This window comes from Eumetopias jubatus, unplaced genomic scaffold (genome assembly GCF_037043125.1).
Source record: "Eumetopias jubatus isolate StellerSeaLion01/CBP00866 unplaced genomic scaffold, mEumJub1_p1.0 scaffold_6, whole genome shotgun sequence".
Taxonomy (NCBI): domain Eukaryota; kingdom Metazoa; phylum Chordata; class Mammalia; order Carnivora; family Otariidae; genus Eumetopias; species Eumetopias jubatus.
The window spans coordinates 134031648-134054154 of NW_028274812.1; the positions used below are offsets into that span (position 1 = coordinate 134031648).

Sequence of the window (22507 nt, forward strand, 5' to 3'; positions counted from 1 at the left end):
AGTCCTTCCCTAGGTCTGGTAGGGAGGATATCCCACCAGAATAAGCTCAGGTATCTAACCAAAGTTTCCTTTTGCTGTTGGGTTTACTTTGTTACATTCAGACAGAAAAGAATGCTTTTAGACAGATTGGCATGATTTGGGCTGGAGCTTTGACCAAGCAGTCAGAGGCAGGAAGGGGAAGAAAGGCCAGGAAGAGGGAGGGGGTGAAATCAGATGTTCACTTTATATTTCACTCCAGAAAACTGCTCACAATTATAATTACCCACCTTGTTTTGCAGCTCAGAATAAAAGTGGCGTTGCACCAACCCCTACCCAAGCAGCCATCGTGATTAGAAAGTACTCCCCACCTTGGAGAACTGAGGAGACATGAGCATAATTTTAAATGCAAATTAAATTGAGGGGGTAGCAGAGAGAACACATAAAAGACAGTAAAACAAAACCTTTCAATTTTCTTAAATTAGCAGTCTAATGTGTTCTAAAGAGCAGCTCCACTCAGATCTCTTTTTAAGGGTTGCATTTCATCACAATATAAAATGGGCAAATCCATCACTTGCCTCTGCTCAGTGCTCTTGAATTGAGATTGAAGGGAAAATTAGAAGCTGTTCATTTGGGCTCGCGTGCTCAGCAGCATTGCACAGCTTCATTTGATGCTCTGCGGTGTCCTGCTGGTGAGTATCTGCTAACTTCAGGACTCTTCCTTTCCTGTCTCATTTTTGGCTACCTTTCTTTTCTGTGGGGTGGGGGGACAGCTCCCGAAAGAGCTATGTTATAATGCATTTTTTAAAAGCTGGGAAATTTCAGGCAGCTTTTTCAGCTTCTTCCAGTGACTGATTCGCAGAAGGAAAGAGAGTTATTTTCAGCCGCGATGCTGGTGACTGATCTATGTATTAATTATAACAGGGGAACATTTAACATATGCTAAGCTCAAACAGCCTTTCCCTACAACGAAGAGCCAGTGTCAGGGTAAGAACTGGGTGCCCCCCCAACAATTGCTAGACAACTTTTCTATCCTACTCATTGTTTAATCATGTAATTCTGTTGCAACTGCAAATCAAACTGTGACTTGGGGTTATAAACATAAATTATTAAAGCCAAAACCCATTTTTCAAAGACGATGACACTTCTCTGTGTAAGAGATGGACGGGGTGATAGGGACCAGACCACATGATGGTTACATGTAGATTTTGATGGTGATGATTTTGTGCCCAAGTTTTATACGGGAAACTGGTCATTTTCTTCCTTCAGAGTGGAGGATACAAAGAGGCTGAGGCTGGCGTCACCTTCTGTTGCTAAGGTAACATGCTCTGGCCATTTTATGTGATAAAGGAGGTCCAGTGGACTGTATATACTATTCATCACTGTTCCAATCAAACAATCAAAATTGTTTACTTTCATTGGGAATTTAGTGAGATCAAAGACACTCCAGCTGAAATTTTTCTTGCTTTTACTGCCAGCAGTTAGTCCTTGATTTTTTTTTTCCTCTTGCAGTAAGTATGATTTGCTGTTTGGGTACCTTTGGGTATTTTTTAAAGTCTCCTTTTACCAAATTTGGGTTCTTATATTAAAATATGCACTGTTAGAAAGAGGAGAGACACTTCATGTGTGCAAGTATCAGGGAAAGGCTACATATGCTAAAAAGAACCCAACAGGCTGAATGCTTTTTAATGAAGTGCATCAGCTTCCTGACAGGCTAGTGCATGATCATATTATGGAGATCGTTGCCTACAAACCAGGATTCTTTCTCAAAAGCAGCCTGGGTCAAGGGCAAGCAGGTGATGATACTGTAGCACTTTATAAAATGTGCTGAAGGGAATCACCAAAAAGGAAGGAATCCAACGCATTTTTTACAGCAAACATGTCAGCATGTGTCATAAACGCAAGGCACCTATAAGTGGAGGCTCGGATTCCCAGACGATTCTCGCTGCTCTAGGGGAGTCGGAACTCCCTGGACCAACTGAGGATTAGTTCAGAACGGCTGACACTTAACGGTGCCATTCATCAGACAGACCTTTTGAAAACGGATAGCATATGAATTTAACAGCCTATTTTCCAGTTAATTTACAACAAGGAAAGACTGGTATGTTATTTCTCTTTAGCTTGAATCATCTGGTTTGTTTGGTTTTTTTTTCGGAGTAGAATATATTTCTTTTAATGAATGCTCATTAAATGTTGCATTTTCTCATACAGTAGGAAAGCTATGTTGAGGGTGGCTTTGGAATTGGAAATATCAAATGAGGGAGTATTATAATGGGATAGTTCTTATTCCAAAATTGTTAATATATCTATACATATATATATATAAATATATATCCTTATAATATATAACAAATATAATACATTGTATACACATATATGTTTATATATATATGTATGTGTGTATACATATAGGGTTTTAAACATCTATTTGACAGTCTAAAATATTGTGGATTTTTTTTTCCTTTTTCATAGGCATACAAGTGACTATTTTGTCTTGAAACTCTGCTTTGGGAACATCAAGGATGGATTATCCCAAAATGGATTATTTTCTGGATGTGGAGTCCGCTCATAGACTCTTGGATGTTGAGTCAGCTCAGAGATTCTTCTATAGTCAAGGAGCTCAAGGTAATACAATGGGAGCAAGAGAGTAAACTCCTCTCTTTTGCACGTTGGGTTTATACTGACAGTTCGGTATCTACTGCAGCAGCTTCAGCTGTAGGGCAGAGGGTCAGTAACTGGGATTACTAAATCGAAAACTCATCTCTACCAAACTGTTGCTGAAACTGAGGCAGGCATGTAATAGAATGGATAAACACCAACTTCTGGGATGTCGTTTAAAAAAAAAAAAAGCGTCCTACCTAACTTTTGACACAAATGCCCCTTGGACAGCTAGGTTAGAAAATGATTTCCCACCTACTTGCACCCAAGGCATAGGTATCCAGAAAGGTATCCGATGCTCCCCTCCTCCCTGCTCCCGGAAAAGGTTAAATTTGCAGCCACTACACTTGAGGAGATCTAGGGCACCCTGATCTATCTGATGGAAATCCAGCTGGATTAGGGGTTCCTGAGATAAGCTTTGCACTTCTAGAGCTGCCTTATCTATTTTAGATGAATTCTGTTACTGCTCGAGGAATTAACAGTGCACTCGGGGAGCAGCGAGGAGCATGCCTATGGTGAAGTGTGGCTGATATGTGCACTTTTATTACATAGTTCAAGATGGTCTGTTAGGCTCCTGTTGGCTTGCTCTTCCTGTTCCACGGTGCATCGAGGATGTTTTGCCAGGGCATTGGAACGAAGCTGCAGTGTCTTATGGGATCTCCTGACAGGCAGGAGATTTTTTAAAAGTGTATTGTCTCTATTCTATGGAATATTTAGGGTATTCAGTCAAATCAATCTGATGATGGGCATCTCCTGTACGGTACAAGGGATGCACTGAGGAGAAAGGCCATGACCGTATTCTTAAAGAGAAAAGTAGTCAAGTTCTTGGAAGTCATAAGGGAGAACTGAGAAGGAATGCTGTTCGGGGACTTCTGGCATCGCGCACTGTTAGGTGGTGACAGGTATTTCACATGGGGCACTGATGAAATCTGCCTTGGGTTTCCCAGAGGTCTCCTCTGCACTGGTTTTACCTTCCTGGCAAGCCAATCTCCCATGGCAGCCTCGAGTGTTTGCAAGCCTCCTTCTCTGCTTCCATTTTCCTGGGTATGATCCAGGCTTCTTAAAGTCAGGAGGGGCTGGGAAATGATCTGGTTGATTTGCTTGGGTCAGTGCGTTCATCAGCAGAACTTAAATTAGCCAAAGTGATACAACAGCTAATTCTCCTCATGCCTCTGGTTGTATGTAGTCAGCAAATGCTCCTCTCAGGCCCCTAAAGAGACACGAATATGTTGCTGAAGTAGGAGAAAAGGGAGACTCTGGCGAGAACCTCCAGCATCCCCTGGGTCGGCAAGTAAGAAGACGCTAGAAGTAGATGGAGGAAAGGGGCTGAGGCTCAGTCCCCATGGACGGTCCCGTGTTTAAACATTACCGCGTCTCATCCATTCAGTCTGAGTGGGACAATAATGTTCAGTGGTGGGGTTGTCTACCTGAGCTGTGCAATCATCAGCAGAGGAGGGGAGTCAAGTTTATTAACAGTGTTAAAGATGTCCACTTTGCATGGCAGCAGAGACAGTTGAAGCTTTTCAGAAGTCTGTGGGCTCCGGGCTTCCACGAAAGGAAAGCAGGCAGGGTGTGGGAGGCTCGGAGGACTCAAATCAGCCTGGTGGTTGTCAGCAGATGGAGTTTGGGGGTGGAGTGGTCAGAATTGTCGCCATCCGTGACTGTGGTTTAGACAGCAGAGCTGGAATGACTAGAAAATGCAGGGGAGGTGGTAGCATAAGCCACTGGTGCTCCTGACAGCACGTTCATTTTAAGGTAAAATCGGAACGATGTTCCAATCAAAGGATTTTGAATTCGTAGTAAGGTGGAGGGGTCCTGAAACATGATCTATTTCGATTTTTTTAAAACCCCAGCCTTCCTAAATCAGATATCCAGGTGTACAGCCTAGGAGTTTGCATTTTAAGCAAGAGCTCCAGTGATGATTACCTAGCAGCACATAAGTCTAGGGGCCCACATTTAAGGACCAGTCCACCCAGTCCAATTTCTCTCCTGCCTTCCCGGGACAGGAACACTTTCCTCCGCATTAGAGGCAGGATGACACAGTGGTTGCAGACCCGGGACCCTGACCGCGGGGGTTCAAATCATGGGTCTGCTACAGTGAACCTGGACAAGCTTACCTCTTTGATCTGAATTTCCCTCCCCTGAAAAAGACAGAAACCATAATAGTGCCCAGTTCCTCAGTTGACTAGAGCCTTAATGAAGTAAGATTTTAAAGTACCAAAACTGTCTGCCACATAAGAAATGCTACACATCAGCAAATCAGTAAAATAAACATCCCTGGCAAAACACTATCCCCTCCTCTGCTTGAAATTTCATAAGGAAGCCACTGCCAAATAAGAATGTAGCTTGATAGGTGTTTAATCTCCTGTTTTTAGCAAAAAAATAGAAAGAAAAAGAAAGAAAGAAAGAGAGAAAGAAAGAAAGAAAGAAAGAAAGAAAGAAAGAAAGAGAAAGAAAGAAGGAAAGAAAGAAAGAAAGAGAGGGAAGGAAGGAAGGAAAGAAAGAAAGAAAGAAAGAAAGAAAGAAAGAAAGAAAGAAAGAAAGAAAGAAAGAAAGAAAGAAAGAAAGAAAGAAAGAAAGAAAGAAAGAAAGAAAGAAAGAAAGAAAGAAAGAAAGAAAGAAAGAAAGAAAGAAAGAAAGAAAGAAAAAATTAAATTTTACATGAATTATAAAACATAATAATTATTTTCTTGTCACATCAAAACCCAACTCAGGGCAAAATTGAAAAACAGTGAGTTTGTCTTGGTACTTCCTATCCAGCTAGTCCTCCTTTTCACATGAAAAGTGAGACCCCTCTTTCTCCTCCCCATGCCTTCCCCAGAGCTGGACCAAGTAGGGCTGGTGAACCCCAGTATCCTGTCTGGAGCTCTGCTGTCACTATGATGTGGAACTTTCACTACACTGCCCCAGGTCCTCTGTGGCAGCCTCCTTCCACTTGGTGTAGACTCCCCAGACTTTCCTAGACAACCTAGACAAGCAGCCCCTGGGCCTGATAAAGGGCTTGGGTGAGTGGGGAGAGGCCTGGGGACCACAGCCTGTACCCCTCCCTTTCAGAACCAGATGTATGTGTTTGAGGGGAGATTCTGAGCACAAGTGGAAAGGGGGCAGCATGGGAGCCAGCTCTTGGGAAAGGCATTTGAGGCAATTAGGGTTTTGTGTTGCTGCTGAATCACAGCACACAACAGCTCTCTTCCTGGCCAGCCCATCCTGGGGACAGGGGCACAGGAGATCAAGTAACCCTGATCCAACACTCTCTTCTAAAAGAAGGTCTAAATGGGAGCACAGTATGGAGCTGAGCACCCAGTGACCCGGGATTTGATCCACTCAACTGGTGGGTGATTATTGCCTTTTTGAGTTGTCCATTCTCAAAGTCATGTTGATACTTCTGTAGACTGATCAAGTGTTCTTGAAAGTGTAAATATTTTTAAAGGGGGAAGCAAGAAAATCTGTTTTATTTTCCACATTGCCATCCTTATATCAGTTTTATTTACAAATTCATAAACTTCTTTGAAACCAACCCCTTCTCTATTTATGACTTGCAAAAATGGTTATCTAAGACCGTGATACTGGAATTATAATATTTTTGACCCCATCACAGTTATTTTTCAATTCTTTTTGGGAAGCAGCAAAAGGCCTGCCTCTAAGTAGAAGATGCTTTTAGCTAGTAAAAGCCAGAGAAATCCCAGAGGGTGAAAAAGAAAGACAAAAGCCATCCAATCTATCGTGGGACAAATTCTTCTGAAAGTCCCAGAGATTTTCAAAAGTCGGTTATTGGCTCTGTGGAATAAAGCAGGTTGCTCTGTGGACCTTCATATTCTTTGGTTTGGTCCTGAGGTAGAGAAGATGAGCCCACTCCTCTGGGGACTCTGCTTTGGAAAGCATGATGTGTTGCAGAGAGCAGAAAAAAATCTAGGAGCATCCTGTTCATCATCCATCAGTGAAGGATGCTCTCCCAATTAATCTGTGAGTGCTTGGTCAACAGTAAAACCTGCTTACTGAGAGGGAATTCTGTGAAGGTCTCCATTAACTCAAAAGGAGAATTCTTGAAGTTGAAGATACACATGGCATAGAGATCAGCCATGTCCTGACATAATATAACTTGAGTTCACCCACCTTCCAGGTTTGACAGTGATGACTCACACACTCAGCTTCAGTCTGTGTAATTTTTTTACTGAACAATTGCATTGGGAGGGAAGTCATATTATAAGATCATAAAACTAACATCGTAAGATTTTCAGGTTGAAAGGGACATTATGGATAGGTGATTCTCTTGGCCCCTTCTGAAACCAAGTGAAACGGAATTTGTGAGGGATAAACCCAGGTCCGAGGGCTACATTTTCAAAGAGCCACTGGGCTATTCTGATGAACACTGAAGGTTGAGAACCACTGTTACTGATTATTAATCACGTGCTATTCAGAGGATGGTCCTGAACTAGCAGCACCGGCTTCATCTCAGAGCTGGTTAGAGATGCAAAATCTCAGGCACCCTAGACCTAGAGAAGCAGAACCTACATTTGAACAAGATTTCCAGGTAATTTATGTTAGTTCAAGAAGCAATGACTGAGTCCAATACATATTAGAAACACCTGGCAAGCTTTTATGAACTCAAGACTGGAGTCCCACAACAGATCAATTAAATCAGAATCTTTGGTCATGAGCCTTATACTTGGGAATCATTTTAATTGTCCCTAATGATTCAAATATGCAACCAGGACTCAGAACTACTGACCTCCTGTTTTATAGTAAAGGAGGTTTTAGCATATCATGCAGCTATTCTTGCCTGAGGATCTTTCTCCATCTAGGTCCTTCCCTTAAATAAATCTACAGCATTGGAAAGGTGCAAATGGACTTTTTTAAAAAAAGGACTGGGCTATGTATGGGTGCTACCCTTTGCATATTCATTGTATCCATTAATCCTCAAAGAAACTTTGGGAAAGAGGAATTGTGATGCTTATTTCATGGATTAGAAAAGACTACACATTTAGAAAGCAGCATGGTCAGGATTTGAATTCAAGTATTTCTGACTCCAACAACCCCACAGGTAGTAAAGGAAACATTCATAATCAAATCACACTTCCGGATATGGTGAAGCTCAAGGTGGTTCCACCATGTGCCCAGATCACACAGCTTACAGCAAGAAGTGGAGATTCTTCTTACCACACACACCTACACCCTCTCTGCTGCACTAGGTTTCTTTTCTCCAAGACCATCAAAATCCTTGGACAATTAAATTTCCTTCCAAAGGGAAAATACATTAAAAGGCAGCCAATTGACTAAAGTCACTGGGCAATCAAATTTATGATTCCAGCTCACAATTTCCCCTCTTTTATCTTTTCAAATAACTCTTAGCATCGGAACCAGGTGCTATACTCATTTTGTCATAGAGCATCTTCTCTGTCTTGTCCGATGAAGGGAAATGCCGCTTTTGACAACTGATGAATGCCACAATTAGCAGCTAAGAGTCTCTTCAAGTTGCATTTGGAAATGGAGAGGAATTCATTTAAACCTTCTCTCCTCCACCTTTTGCCCATCCTGTGAAATCTGTCAGAATAACTGGCTCTTCAATCTTTAGCTTTGAGTTAAATTGGAGGGGGAGATGAACCATGAGAGACTATGGACTCTGAGAAACAAACTGAGGGTTTTAGAGGGGAGGGGGATGGAGGATGGGTTAGCCCAGTGATGGGTATTAAGGAGGGCACATATTGCATGGAGCACTGGGTGTTATACGCAAACAATGAATCACGGAACACTACATCAAAAACTAATGATGTACTGTATGGTGACATAACATAATAAAAAAAAAAAAGAAAAATAAATGTACTCTAAACCTAAATTCTAAATTTCTGGGACTTCTTGACATGTCCTCTTGACAAGGACATTTGGTTATACCCAGCTAGTTGCAAATCATTGACAACAGTCATCAGCACAAAATGTGCTCATGCTATTTCCTTTCCTGAGCTTCATGCAAGACCCAATGCAATGTCACCTCCTCTGTGAAGCCTTGCCTGACTTTTCCAGGCCTTTCTTCCAGAATGTTCTGTTCATGCCTACCTTATAGCCTTTGTCATATTGTATTATTCAACTTTCAACACCTACTAGCTGCGTGAGTTCACATGATTGGCTTCACATCTCTAAGCCTGCATCCCCATCAAAATGGACATAACCCTAGCTTCAAATTCATAGAGATTTTTGAGAATTAATGGGGGTGTGCTTATAAAGTGTTCAGTACATTATTTATTATTATTGATTAATCATTGATGCTTTTGTTTTATTATTACTTAGATGTCTGTTACCTATCTAGAGAGTGGTGATCTCCCTAAATAGCATTTTCTGGGGGCCTAGTATCATCCTTGGTATAGAGCAAGAGAATTAAGATGTAGTAAATGTCTCTACTGAACTCAAGGAATGAAAATGCTTAAATCTCCATTACAAAGAGATCCTCAGCGTTCAGGGAAAGAACTTTTGACAACTGAAGATGTGGAAAAAAGAACTTTCTAGGCCCTTTAAAGAATTCAAATCTTTAGTTGAAAATAAGAGGCTGCTGAAGGCCAAAGGGAGGGACAGGTAAAAACAATTTTCAGATACATACAGGTGCAGGAAATGGAGAACATTATCAACTTTGCTAATCTCCCATAAAACAGAAGAAATTAAAAAATCAAAAGCAAAAAAAATACAGTGGGAGAGATTCTGTATACTATTAAGGAGCATTAACCTTTTAAATAGATTCACAGGGCCCCTGAATAGTACTGTACTCAGGAGAGCTCTTTAATATATGAGTCTGTGATGATTGAGTTTTTATTCCACCTAAAAGTAGAATTATAGAATAGATGACCAGTCAACGCTTACTCTGCTGAACTTAATTGACATTAATTTAAAAGCTGTTCTGAACATGTTTAGGAAGCTAGCTCTGAGCTATATGTCAGTTGAGATATCTTTCCCCTTCCTTCTTTAGATCCTTACTGCCTAATCCAGTGCTTACATTCTGTGGTTGAGTAACCCTCAAACCAGCTTCCATTCACACTCCTCCTTCTGACCAGACTCAATGTAAGGTGGCTGTAGATACCCACCTAAACCCCATGCTGGAGACACCTACTTTGAGAACCACTCACTGGAAGCCTGACCATGGTGTTTCTAGAGTCTTGCTGAGTAGATGCCATGTTATCTTCCTTCTTCCAGTCTGTCCCCTGAGACCTTTATGTCATGGTTTTAGATGTGGCTTCTAATGGGACCTATAGGTCAAATTTGCTCCATAAGGACCGAGGTAGAAACAGTGATTGCAAAGCAACCTGATCCCCATGTGAGGCGTGACTGCCAACTGGATTATAACCGTTTCCATTCACCAGTCTGATGTCTTCCTATTTGCCCCTCAGAGTCCTGCTAGGACCAACACAGCTAATCAGCCACATCCATCTGTGCCCTCATGGGTATGTCATAACCAAGTAGGACACATGTAATTTCCAGACCCTTGTCTCTGAGAAGTGCTTTAGAATCCACTTTTCACATATAGTTTCTAGCCTTACTTTCATGGCACTCAAGTACTCACCCTCAACAAATACTTGCTTTTCATCTTTTTTTTTTTCCTCTAAAATTCTACCCAGGAAACAGCATGCTGTGCTTCACTCATGGATGACAAGCTAACTACCAAGCCTTCCCTCCTAACCTCCCACACACTCCATTTTAGACCTCTAATTGCTCACACGCAGGCTCTCCAAACCTGTGTTTAATACAAGGAACATTCTGTGTGAAGGAGAGGGTGAAGGCAGATTAAGAGAAAAAATATTGTGGAGATAGCCAGCCTGCCAATTTCATCCATAGGTAGATAACCATCCAATTTAACCTTCCATTTCTGGAGTACACATTGGAACAGGGCAATTCTCGGTATAGAAAGTAGCATCCTTGGTGCCAACAATTTACCTGCACTCAGTCTTCCAAAGCACTTTGCGCCTTTGCTCTCAGCACACATCTGCTTTGCCATGTATTGTGATTCAGGGCTCATAAGTAAAGTAGGGTAAGAGGACAAGAAGAAGAGAGAGAAAAGACAAGAGGATGGGAAACAGAAAGGGAAAAAAATGATATGAAAATACAATGAGATAATTGCAATCAGTTAATAACTCCTACTTTCACATAAGGCATATGAGAGAGTGGATTATAGATTCAGCTCACACACAGCCAGCATCAGTCATGACCCAATTAGCATAAACAAATCACAGGTGCTTGGGAAAGAATTCTCATTTTCCCAAACAAATCTGTTTTCCTTAAAACTTTCAGTACCACCCTCTGGGATTGAGCTGGCAGAGGCAAGGATGGGGAGCCTAGCACATTAAAATCAGTTCATGGCTAATACCATTTTTAATATTTTAAAGAATATTTCAGTAAACAATTAGACCCATATGCCATGCAAAACCACAGAATGAATATTGGTGTCAAACAGTACTTCTGAAATGTTAGGACTGAACAGAGAGATTATGTTGGAGATCTATGTATCTTTTTCAATTATAAAAGCAAAACAAGGGTAATATTAAAGTATTTGTCCAAAAAATGGGAAGGAAAACCAACCCTACACAAATACCATTGACTCTGGAACAATACAGGGGTTGGGGCACCTACTCCCCATGCAGTCAAAAATCAGTCTATAACTTTTGACTCCCCCAAAACTTAACTGCTAATAGCCTACTAATGGAAGACTTACCATTGAAAAACCATCAATTAACACATATTTTGTTTGTTATATGTATTATGTATTGTATTCTTATAACAAAGAAGAAAATAAAATATTACTAAAACAATCATAAGGAGGAGAAAATACATTAATAGAGTACTGTACTGTTTTTATCAAAAAAAATCCGCCAATGAGTGGACCAGTGCAGTTCAAACTCACGTTCAAGGGTCAACTGTGCATGTGTATTATGAATATCTTCTGCCAGTCTATGCCTTGCTTTTTTACTTTCTTAGTGGTATATTTTAATAAGCAGAAGTTTTTAATTTTGACAAAATCCAGTTTATTTTTTTTTCTATTATGGTTAGTCCTTTAACAAATCTTTGCCATCCTGAATGTTGTGAAGATATTTTTCTGTGTTCTTGTTGTTTTTAGAGCCCTATAGTTTTAGCTTTCACATTTAAGCCTGTGATCCATCTTATATGAATTTTCCATATGATAAGGGATAGAGGAGGGATTGTCTTTATTCAGGTATTATTACAACGGACATTCTGAAATGTGATCATTGAGAACCGAATATTTTACTTATCTCTCTTTTCTCTAGTGCTTTCTCCTTTTCCCCATATTCTTTATAGTCTTTATGTTAGCTAGATCAAAAGTGACTTATCATAGATGTAGTTTATATATCTTTGGAGTTTGTCCTTTACATAAAATTTGAGTTAGGAAAGTTGACGTTCCATTTTTAAGTTACTTTCAAAAGACTGAAGAATTTGGGGTGCCTGGGTGGCTCAGTTGTTAAGCGTCTGCCTTCGGCTCAGGTCATGATCCCAGGGTCCTGGGATCGAGCCCCGCTTCGGGCTCCCTGCTCAGCGGGAAGCCTGCTTCTCCCTCTCTCCCTCCCCCTGCTTGTGTTCCTTCTCTTGCTGTGTCTCCCTCTGTCAAATAAATAAATAAAATCTAAAAAAAAAAAAATTTGAAGAATTCCCAAACTGGACTTTTTCTTGAAAATTGATTATCTAAATGACATAAAATAACCAAAAATCTAATACAGTTCTTTTTTTACAATTATGAATGTTGGTATACCAATTCTGTAACTACTGGAACTAGAAATAATTGAATTTATTACTCTGCCATGTACTGTTATTCAAAATGTTTTTGTATTTTTAAGGTATTCTAGGTATTATCTATTCTAATATTCCTACTATCCATCAATTTCCCTATTATTCAACTACCAGAAAGCTCTCAATGTCTATTTCTGTACATAAAATTGTGTTCACATCAATTTATTTGCAGCACTTTGCTTTTGTTATACATTAATATTTTGGCTGATTAATGGAATTTTATCACACAAAGCACATAGATTCAGTCAGCCATTTGACAAATATTTATGGAGCATCTACAGAGTGCCAAGTACTATCCACATATGACTTTAGCAGTCAACAAAACAGACAAAAACCTGCCTGTATGGAGCTTACATTTTAAGTGAGATTTTTCACTTTGATTTATTCCCAAATATTTACCTTTCTTTAAAATTGAATATTCAGATAATTAACAATGTCTGAATTATTTGCAGTAGATAATTATATGTCCATTAAATTGTGTGCCCCCTTTTCATATTATAGAGTTCTTTTGAGAAATTGCTACCCAGCCAGGAATTATACTTCCTAGACTCCCTTATACCACTGGTAGCACATATAATCAGTTCTTGCCAATGGGATGACAACAGAATTAGTATGTCACTTCCAAGACAAGGTATTTTAGAAGTGGGTGTACCGTCTCCATGCTCTTTTTTTTTTTTACTTTTTTAAATTTTGTTTTATTTTTTAATTTAAATTCAATTTAGTTAACATATACTGCGTTATTGGTTTCAAGGGTAGAATTCAGTGATTAATCAGTTACATATAACAGCCAGTGCTCATTACATTGAGTGCCCTCCTTAATGCCCATCACCCATTTACCCATCCCCCACCCACCTCTCCTCCAGCAACCCTCAGTTTGTTTCCTAGAGTTAAGAGTCTCTTATGGTTTGGTCTCCAGGCTCCTTTTTTTGTCTTTTGCTGGCTGGATGCAGATGACACAAGGCCCTAGGGGAGAGTAGAGCACAGAGGAAAAGTGCTAATCACAGTTTCACTTCAGACAGAAAGGGGGTCTCAAGACCAGTAACTCAGACTCCCATGTGAACAAAAAAATACATTTTACTGTGTTAAGGTACTGATATGTAAGGTTTATCTGATAAATTAACATTACCATAACAAAATATACTTGCCTTGTTCATACTGAAGACTGTTAATCTGAGGAGGTATAATGTTTATCTGAGAATAGAACTATTATCCTGGATCTAGTACAGTTTCAGAGTTGCCAAAAAAAGTGATCCTGAAGGAGGCAGTCAGCTAGGCAGCCTCCCAAAGGGCAAGCCCAACACCTAAGAGGAGATTTTTGCTAAATAGTGAGGCCAACACAAAATTAAATGCATCCCTTAGCAGTTAGTGACCTAAAGAAAAAAGTTGTATAAGAAAGTAGGAGTAATTTTGAGGACTCTGTGGCCCGTGAACCAAATTTACATAGTTATAATATCAAGTGGGTACTATTGGAATTCTGATAAAATAAGGCTGAGGAACGTGGAGGGGATATAGTATAGGAAAACTATGCCCTTCCTTATTCTCTATGATAGTGAGTGTAAACTGGGTCAAAAAATAATATATGTATGCTTTATATGCTCATATAGGAATAGAATTTGTTGCCTCTGTGGGAGTTGAACCAGTGACTAGAAACACAGATGGGAGGGAGACTTTTTATTTTTTCACTACCTTATGAATAATTACCTATTTAAAAATCCATTTTTAAAAAATGCAATGTAGCTCGTGAGAATTTGTTAGTATCAGGGAAGATATAATTTTACTGGATTTCAACAAAATCCGTTATGAAAATTGGTGGATGGGATTGCAGAATTGACGCCATAATTTAGCAAGTACCTTCAATGATATCCTTCCTCTAAAACCTATAAAGTTTCCTAGGTTTTCACCTATAACAGCTATTAAAATCAGTGTTGAAATAAACTGAACTTAGAACTAACCCTCTGAAGCACAATATTCTAAAGTGATCAGTCAAGATGTTTTTAAATGTTGAAGCACATTCAGTTATTTTGCTTCATTGAAAAGTTTATGTTGCGGGCGCCTGGGTGGCTCAGTTGGTTAAGCGACTGCCTTCGGCTCAGGTCATGATCCTGGAGTCCCGGGATCGAGTCCCCACATCCAGCTCCCTGCTCGGTGGGGAGTCTGCTTCTCCCTCTGACCCTCTTCCCTCTCGTGCTCTCTATCTCTCATTCTCTCTCTCTCAAATAAATAAATAAAATCTCTTAAAAAAAAAGTTTATGTTGCATCGTAATACATCCCGAATATATGATAATCCAAACTTTTAATCAAATAAACAAAAAATGACTTCTTATTTATCTTCTTTAATTCATCTGTTAACTATCTCTTTTGTGTATATTTTATAGCGTATATAAAATATTCATACACCACAATACTGATCCATAGATTAGGAAGTACATTCTTGGGAATGCAGGCTCAGTAAGCTCCTGCTGGCAGGCTGCTGAGTCCAAGTTCGGAGACATCTGTATCTGCCACATAAGCTCAGAGAGCATCTCTGATGGGAGTAGTCAGATCAAGGCTGTTTCAGAAGCATGGTTTGAGCTGAGACTTGAAGGCTGATAGGATTTAAATGGGGTTAGGATGAGGAGCAGGATATTATAAAGCAAGAAGACATAGAGGGAACTGACCAGGCTTGTTCAGGCCCCTAAAGCAGGTCTCCAACTGGGGTCTGGGCCCGTTTCCAATACCATCACTGAAGCCATTGTTTAAAAGGCCTTCCCCAGACCTATTAAATGAAAAGTTCTGATGTAGGGGAGTCAAAAATACTCATTTTTTTTTTATCAAGCTCCTGATAATTTTTGGCTTACCAAAATTTGAAAATATCTAATTCCATGAAAATACACTGGGGGGCATGTGGCTTTGTATTGCAGAGACATTATAGGTGATAAAAACAACAACAAAAACAATGGTCAATCCCAAAAAAGGAAATTGAGAAATGGCTACTTTGAAGTATTCATCACAGATGGGTCAGCCGTATTACCAATTCTTAATTCAGTTTACAATATATACATTTCCATGGAGTCCTGAACACTCTACTGTTATGTAATAAAGAGGAGTGAAAAGTTTCAGCTCTATTCCTTGTTTGAGTGTTGGACAGTTCTATTGTTTAATTACCTTTGAAGTCTAGAAAAAGCCCAGAAAGGCAACAATGTTGGATGCCACATTCCTCTCCTGCCTGCTTATCCTAAGGCCAAGTTAAATGTCCTTATCAAACCGGTGGTTATATGTTTCAGTTGTTGAAAAGCCTCCTTGTGCCATTAACTGCTCTTAGCCCCTATATATTCTCAGGCTCTTCTGCTGAGTTTCACACCTCTGTTACCACTAAGGCAATTTAAGGTAGGAAGATGAAAAAAAAATGATGAATTCCTAGACTCCTATTTTCCACAAGCTGTTTCCAGAACAATGTGTGGAACTCATGGGGATCATATGAATATTTAATATAATCGGACTATAATTTTGCCTCAAAACATTTTATTCCAAAATGTCATGTTCCATGGTATTATGTTGATACATTTGTAATCTTGGTGCATATTATTGCCATTTTGTGACAAAGGGTTTGTGTTCTTATTTTCCTCCTGTGGAGAAAAGATGCAAGACCCATTCCAGGCTACCTTAAAATGAAGTTAATGTGCATTAAGGATTACAATAAAAGCACAGTGCCAACTAAACTGTGTATGCTTTCCTTGCATTTCTCACTCAAAAGGGGGGAATATTTGACAGAACACTTTAGTTTTTAAAAATAAAATACGCCCGGGCTGCCTGGGTGGCTCAGTCCATTAACGTCCAACTCTTGATCTCAGCTCAGTTCTTGATCTCAGGGTCCTCAGTTCAAGCCCCGCATTGGCCCCAGCATGGAGCCTACTTAAAAAAATTAAAATAAAAAAATAAAATATGACCTAGGTGCTACACAGAAATGCAGAGCTATGAAAGCATATTTTAGGTGCATGCATACTAGTTTGAAAGATAAGTAGGAATAAGGCCAAGTAGAGAAAACAACCTTCTAGTTAAAGGGGTTAAGTGAAATACAGTTGACCCTTGAACGAAGCAGGGGTTACAGGTGTGAATCCTGCGCACAGCTGAAAATCTGCGTGTAACCCTGACTCCCCGAAAACAAAACTACTAATGGCCTATGTTGACCAGAACTCTTACTGATAACATAAATAGTTGTAACACATAGTATATAATACATGTATATAATTTACATAATAAACTGTATTCCTACAATATACATAATTATATATAAAGTTTTATTTATGTTTTTATATCATATATAATATGTATAATTATATATAAATATAATAACTGTATTCTTACAATAAAGTAGGCTAGAGAAAAGAAAATGTTATTAAGAAAGTTGTAAGGAAGAGAAAATATATTTACGGTACTTTACTATAGTTATTCGAAAAAGTCCACATATAAGTGGACCTCTGCTGTTCAAGGATCAACTGTGTTTCAATTTTTTATACTGACTTTTGGTCACTTTCATACCCATTCAAATTTTTACAAAGTTACATTGTGGCGTATACAAAACTGGGGTTATGAATGAAGCCTTTTCCAGGACTGGCTGAAGAATATCATGTTTTAGGGCTTGGGGTTCAGGGTAACAGATCTGATTTCACACTATAATTTCCACATCATAGATTGTGACATGAGGCAAGTTATTTAATCTCTCTTTGCCTGGCTTTTCCCCTTTGAATGCAAATGAGAGTAAGAGTTCTTAACCCAAAGAGTTAATTTGAGGATTAAGTGAAACAAAATGCGTTTCACAAACTATGGTCCAATAGATGATTTGCAGAAAATACTTATGAACTGGTTTATAATAATAATGTATTTGCTTTCATGTTTTTTTAAATGTAAATTAAAGAAATTTAATGAAAATATAAAGCTATATAATTAGGCTTCACACTTAGGGACTATTGCTTAGACCAAGAAGAAAAGTAGGCTAACTGAAGTCCAATTAAGGCAAAACCTGAAATAAATAACTGATGACACTTTGATGGAGCAAAATCCATAAAAGAGATGTAGCAGTGACCAACGTTTGGAAACAATGAACAGTTACACATAAAACACTAAGCAAAATGGCAAGTACCTAATATGCACTTAGTAAGTTTTAGCTCCTGTGTTAATTAGGCTTTAGTTTGGTCAAGCCTCTGTGGAAAATGGCAGGGACTCTGTTCCCCAGGAGAGATCTCCCGCCCTGCCCCATGTCTGGTCTTCTCTGCCACCATTTATTCCTAATTCAGATTTCTAAGCCCTTTGAAAATGTGAGACAGTCTGAAAACACAAGAACAAGAAAAAGCAAAAAACTTTGATTTCTTTAAAATCGAGTTGCTAAAAAATCCCCAAAGGATTTTCTCTATGGTTGGACAGCTAGAAATTTTCGTCCTGCAAACTCTCTCAAAACATTAACTGCACTGTACTGACTTCCTCTGAATTTACAGCAAACTCTAGTTTCAGCCTGTGGCTTCCGGGTGGTGATTGACATAAGTCAGCATTTACCGAAGAATGAGAAAATCGATTTGGGAAAATCCGCTTCAAATCATAGTTCTCTTCCTCTTTTTATTTTGTTTTGTTTTGAAACAAAACATGGTGATGTGAAGAAAGTGACACCAGAGACGCGGAAGCTAATTCTGACCCTGCCATTGAACAGCCATGTGATCAGCTGTACAAATGGCTGAATCTCTATGAGCCTTTGTTTCCCCATTTGCAAAATTATAACAATGCCTGCAATATTATTGTTACAAGGATAAAATGACACAAAGTATTAGCTTGTAGATTAGTAGATTCTCAATTTAAAGAGTAGATTCTCAATAAATATTTAAGGAATAATAAGTTGCCACAATAAGGGAAGGAAAGAACATTCAGGGAGTAACCTTCTGTGTCTTCAAGAAGCTCAGAGACAATATATATAATATACTACAAAGTACTCTAACTGAAGCAAACACAGGATCTGCAAAGTGAAAGAAAAGAATTCAGAGAATTCTTTGTGGAGGACTTGATGCCTGAGTTCCATCCTAGAATTAGCACAATAGTAGGGCATTCCCTACAGAAAAAGCTAGTACGTATAGGTCTTTCCAGAAACAATTCAATAATGACTGGATCAAAAAAGTACAAGAAGGTGAAGGTGACATCTGAGATTGGAGAAAAAAGCAGAGTTCAAGGAAAGGGCCTTGCATACGAGATTAAGAAATCTGGAACCTGTAGGAAACAGAGAGCTTTGGAAGGATTTCTAAAGCTGGGACAATTTCTAGGCCAGTTCATCCCAAATCTTGTCAGATATCAGAAACACACTTTACAGCCCTGGCTCAGATACACTAATCAGAATTTCAGGGAGCTGGGTGTGGCGATCTGGATGTTTTCTATTTTTATGAGGTTGTTTTGTCTTCTTTTTGCAGCTCTCAGATGCTTTGATGTAAATAGCATGAAGTCTAGAAGTTGAGACTCACTGACTAGTCTAGTGCTTTACTTTTAAAGTTCTTTCATTAAGATTTTATTTATTTATTTGAGAGAGAGAGAGCATAAGCGGGGGTGGGGGGAGGGGCAGAGGGAGAGGGAGAAGCAGACTCCCCGCTGAGCAGGGAGCCCCATGAAAGCCTCCATCCCAGGACGGGGAGATCTTGACTTGAGCCGAAGGCAGAAGCTTAACTGACTGAGCCATCCAGGTGCCCCTAATTCTTTACTTTTATAGATGAGGAAGATAGACCCAAGAGAGGTAAATGAATTAAATGGAAAAAAAATCCAAGGTTATATTCATTTAAATTCACTATATGTTGACCACTAACCATGTGCTGGCAATCCAAACTCAAAATAGACAAATCCCTTGGCCTAGGAGTTAATCATCTAATGCAGGGACAGATAAATAAATAAATGATTTCAGGCCCCAAAGGCAAATGCTGGGAGAAAATATACAGTGTGGGTTTTGTAAGCACAGATGGGGGGTCCCCACGTCAAACAGAGATATGTTGGTGCACAAGTGTGTGTTGGGGAGAGAGGGTAGACCTGTTTCCACCTTAGCGTCCAAGATGAGATGGTGGTTAATCAGCCCTTGACTTAGATTGAAGTAGGAGAAAAAGGAGCATTCAGGGCAGTGCAGAATGGCTTGTGATAAGGCATGGCCACATTAGGAGGAGGATATGTTAGGGGAACATGTTACAGAATGAAAGGTATATTGGAAATATGGGGAATGGCAAGAGAAGAGATTGGAAGAGCAGGCAGTAGCCAAGGCGTGAAGCATACTTAAGTATTCTTAATGAAGGAATTCCAAACCTGATACGGAACATCCTGAGGAACCTAACACAGAGGAGAGCTGTTGTGAGATCTGTTTGTATCAAGACCTCAGACATGGAGGACAGATTGGAGGGAGTAAGATTAGAAGCACAGAAAAAGAAGCACCTGCAGTGATCCCAACAAGAAATAAAGACTGTGTGAAAAGGGAACTGACAGAGCGAATCCAGCAAGGGAGAGGGATCTCGGAATAATAAGAAAGTTCTTTCCAGATTTTGTGGTGGTGGGGTGAGCAGACAAAGTCAGAGAGGGGTACTTCCAATGATCCCCAGATGTTTTATGTGGACCCATTGGGTAGATGATGAAGGTGTTCACTGAGAAAGATATAGGAAGAAAATCAAGATGGAGGGGAGGAAAAGATGAATTCAATTGAGAATATACTGAATTTGGAAAACCTGTAGAATAGCCAGGCATAGATTACCAGTAGGGAATAAGTTCTATAGGTATAAGGCTTGATAGAGAGATCTTACAAAACCATCCACAATATTCTATATGCCTGTGTAATTCCTAACATAATGTCACTAACTGTTTTACATCTGTCTCTAAATATGTGGTTCCACTGGGCCTTTAATTTTCCTTTCGTATTTTCTTGGAGGACTGGGAGACGGTATAAAGGAAACATTTATTTTGTAAATTAAAAGTTTTCGCTCTAAGTACAATATTTTCTCTCTAGCACTAGCACTTAAAATTAATAGGCCATTTGAAATATTTACATAAACCAAATGTTTGAAGTTACCAATTATTATTTCAAATCCTGGCTTGTGTTTTCATAAGAAGCAAATTTTGAGTTAACACAAGATCATCTAAAGAAAACAAGTTGTTTTTTCCTTTTAAACAATCTCAATGCAGTTCAATCTCTTTACAGAACTGTAGACTCTAACAGAATGTTGCAGAAGAAGGGGAAAAAGATTCAGCTACAGCTGGTTAAAAATAGACCTTACTTTTCTTTTGAATCTACACAGTAAGATCTTTTGTTACATTTAGTTCATTATGTACTATTTGGTGACTGAATTACATACTATTTGATCGGTGACAGGCAGAGAAAAAACGAGTTGATTTAGCCCAATTCAGTTCTTGTCTCTGGAAAGCAAGACCACACTCCAAACATTATCTGCCAAGACTGACTCTGACATTATCCCCCCGGCCTATGCTAGCTCCATAATCTGGGCATGTGCACAGAAATTGCAAAAGGAAATGAGAAGGGGAAGACGACTCAGATTTCATGTGTCAAGGGCTTAGTATTTATTTTCTCATTTAGGCCAAGAAAAGGAAGTTTGTAGAAGTACTTGTTTATTATTCTCATTTTACAGATGAAATAATCCAAGTTTCCAATAATAAAGTAACTTCCCAAGCCCATACAGCTGTTAAGAATGGAACCAGAATTACGATCTTGAATCTTTTGATTTTTTCTATGGTCCAATATTATATTGGCGACCATGGCAATACTAAGAAATATGTGTGATCATACATGATTCGTGTATTTCCACATATTCAAAGGTAGAATCTCAGCATAAGACACAAATGTGGCAATGAAGGCATTTTATGTAATTATACTCTTAGATTCAACTTTTTCAAGTGATTTTCACCTTTATTTATTTGAAATACTATCACTATGGGATGGTGAATCATCTCAGTCCTTTAGGTTGAATGATCCTAAGCCCTCATGGGAACTTTTTATTCTCAAAATTCATTTCCCCCTCTCACTACCAACATAACACAAAATAATTAGAGAAATTTTAGAAAATATAGACAAACAACAAAACACACCCAAGCTCTCTGCATCATCTAAAAATAAGTACTCTTTTCAACCTGTGAATATTCTTACATTCTTTTTTATATCATGAGCACATGCATACACACATACATTTTCTTTTAACCTTAATCAAGCTCCTCAGCTTTATTACCTTTAATTTCCTCTGTCTGAATTTAAAACATAAGTAAATTCTTCATATCTTGGTGTGATTGATTCTAACAAATGTAGGAAACAATCAGATACAGTTTGGGCTAAGAGACAGAGGTCAACCATGCTTTGTTTTTGCAGAAAGGGTGACTGCCAGCTGGGTTGACATTCCTGGCTCTGTTCTGCCATTATTTACTAGATAGAGTCTCTGACTAATACCCTGTGATCTGATCACTGTCATCAGGCCATCTGTAGACACAAGAGAATGCAAATAAAATATCTACTGAATCTATATTGGGCAGGCCTTCTTCTTCGACATACACATTTAGGAATTTTTGTGTTTTTCACCTTCCACCACCACAATATGTTTTTGTTTTTATGACAACCAGATGTAGCACTTAATTACATACCATAAGCAAGTGCCCAGATCTAATATTTCATTTTACAGTATAACACATATAATAATAGAACATTAGAACTAGAAGGGACTTAATTCAACTGGGCTCATTTTACAGGTGATAAAACTGAAGCTCAGGGAAGAAAAGCAAAGCAAAATGTGTTCAATAAATACCTGATAGATACCAGAAGCTAGGCGTGTTTATTTCATTCAAAATCACATTGTTGCAACACTGTTGCCCACCTACCATTTGTCAGGCTGTGTGTTAGCTGTTTTACATTTATTATATAATGCCTTATCCTCCCGAGGCCTGTGAGAGTTTCTTTTCTATAGGAAATTAAAACTCATCAGGATCACACAAGTATAAAAGAGGTAGAACCATGATTCCAAGATGAGTCTTTCTGACTCTGCTTTCCCCTCCAACATCCTGCCTTTCTGGAAAGAGGTGACATCAAAATCAGACATCTAGATAGTATGAGAGCAGA

The 22507-nt window shown here is 39.1% G+C and overlaps 1 protein-coding gene across 1 annotated transcript in view; it reads left to right on the forward strand.

Moving 5' to 3' along the window:
• Positions 1–2498: 2498 nt before the first annotated feature.
• Positions 2499–22507, forward strand: part of PHACTR1 (phosphatase and actin regulator 1) — a 547774-nt gene continuing 527765 nt past the window's right edge. The window contains exon 1 of the mRNA XM_028107359.2: positions 2499–2601. Coding sequence (XP_027963160.1) covers positions 2499–2601 — 103 coding nt within the window. The remainder of the gene's footprint in view (positions 2602–22507) is intronic.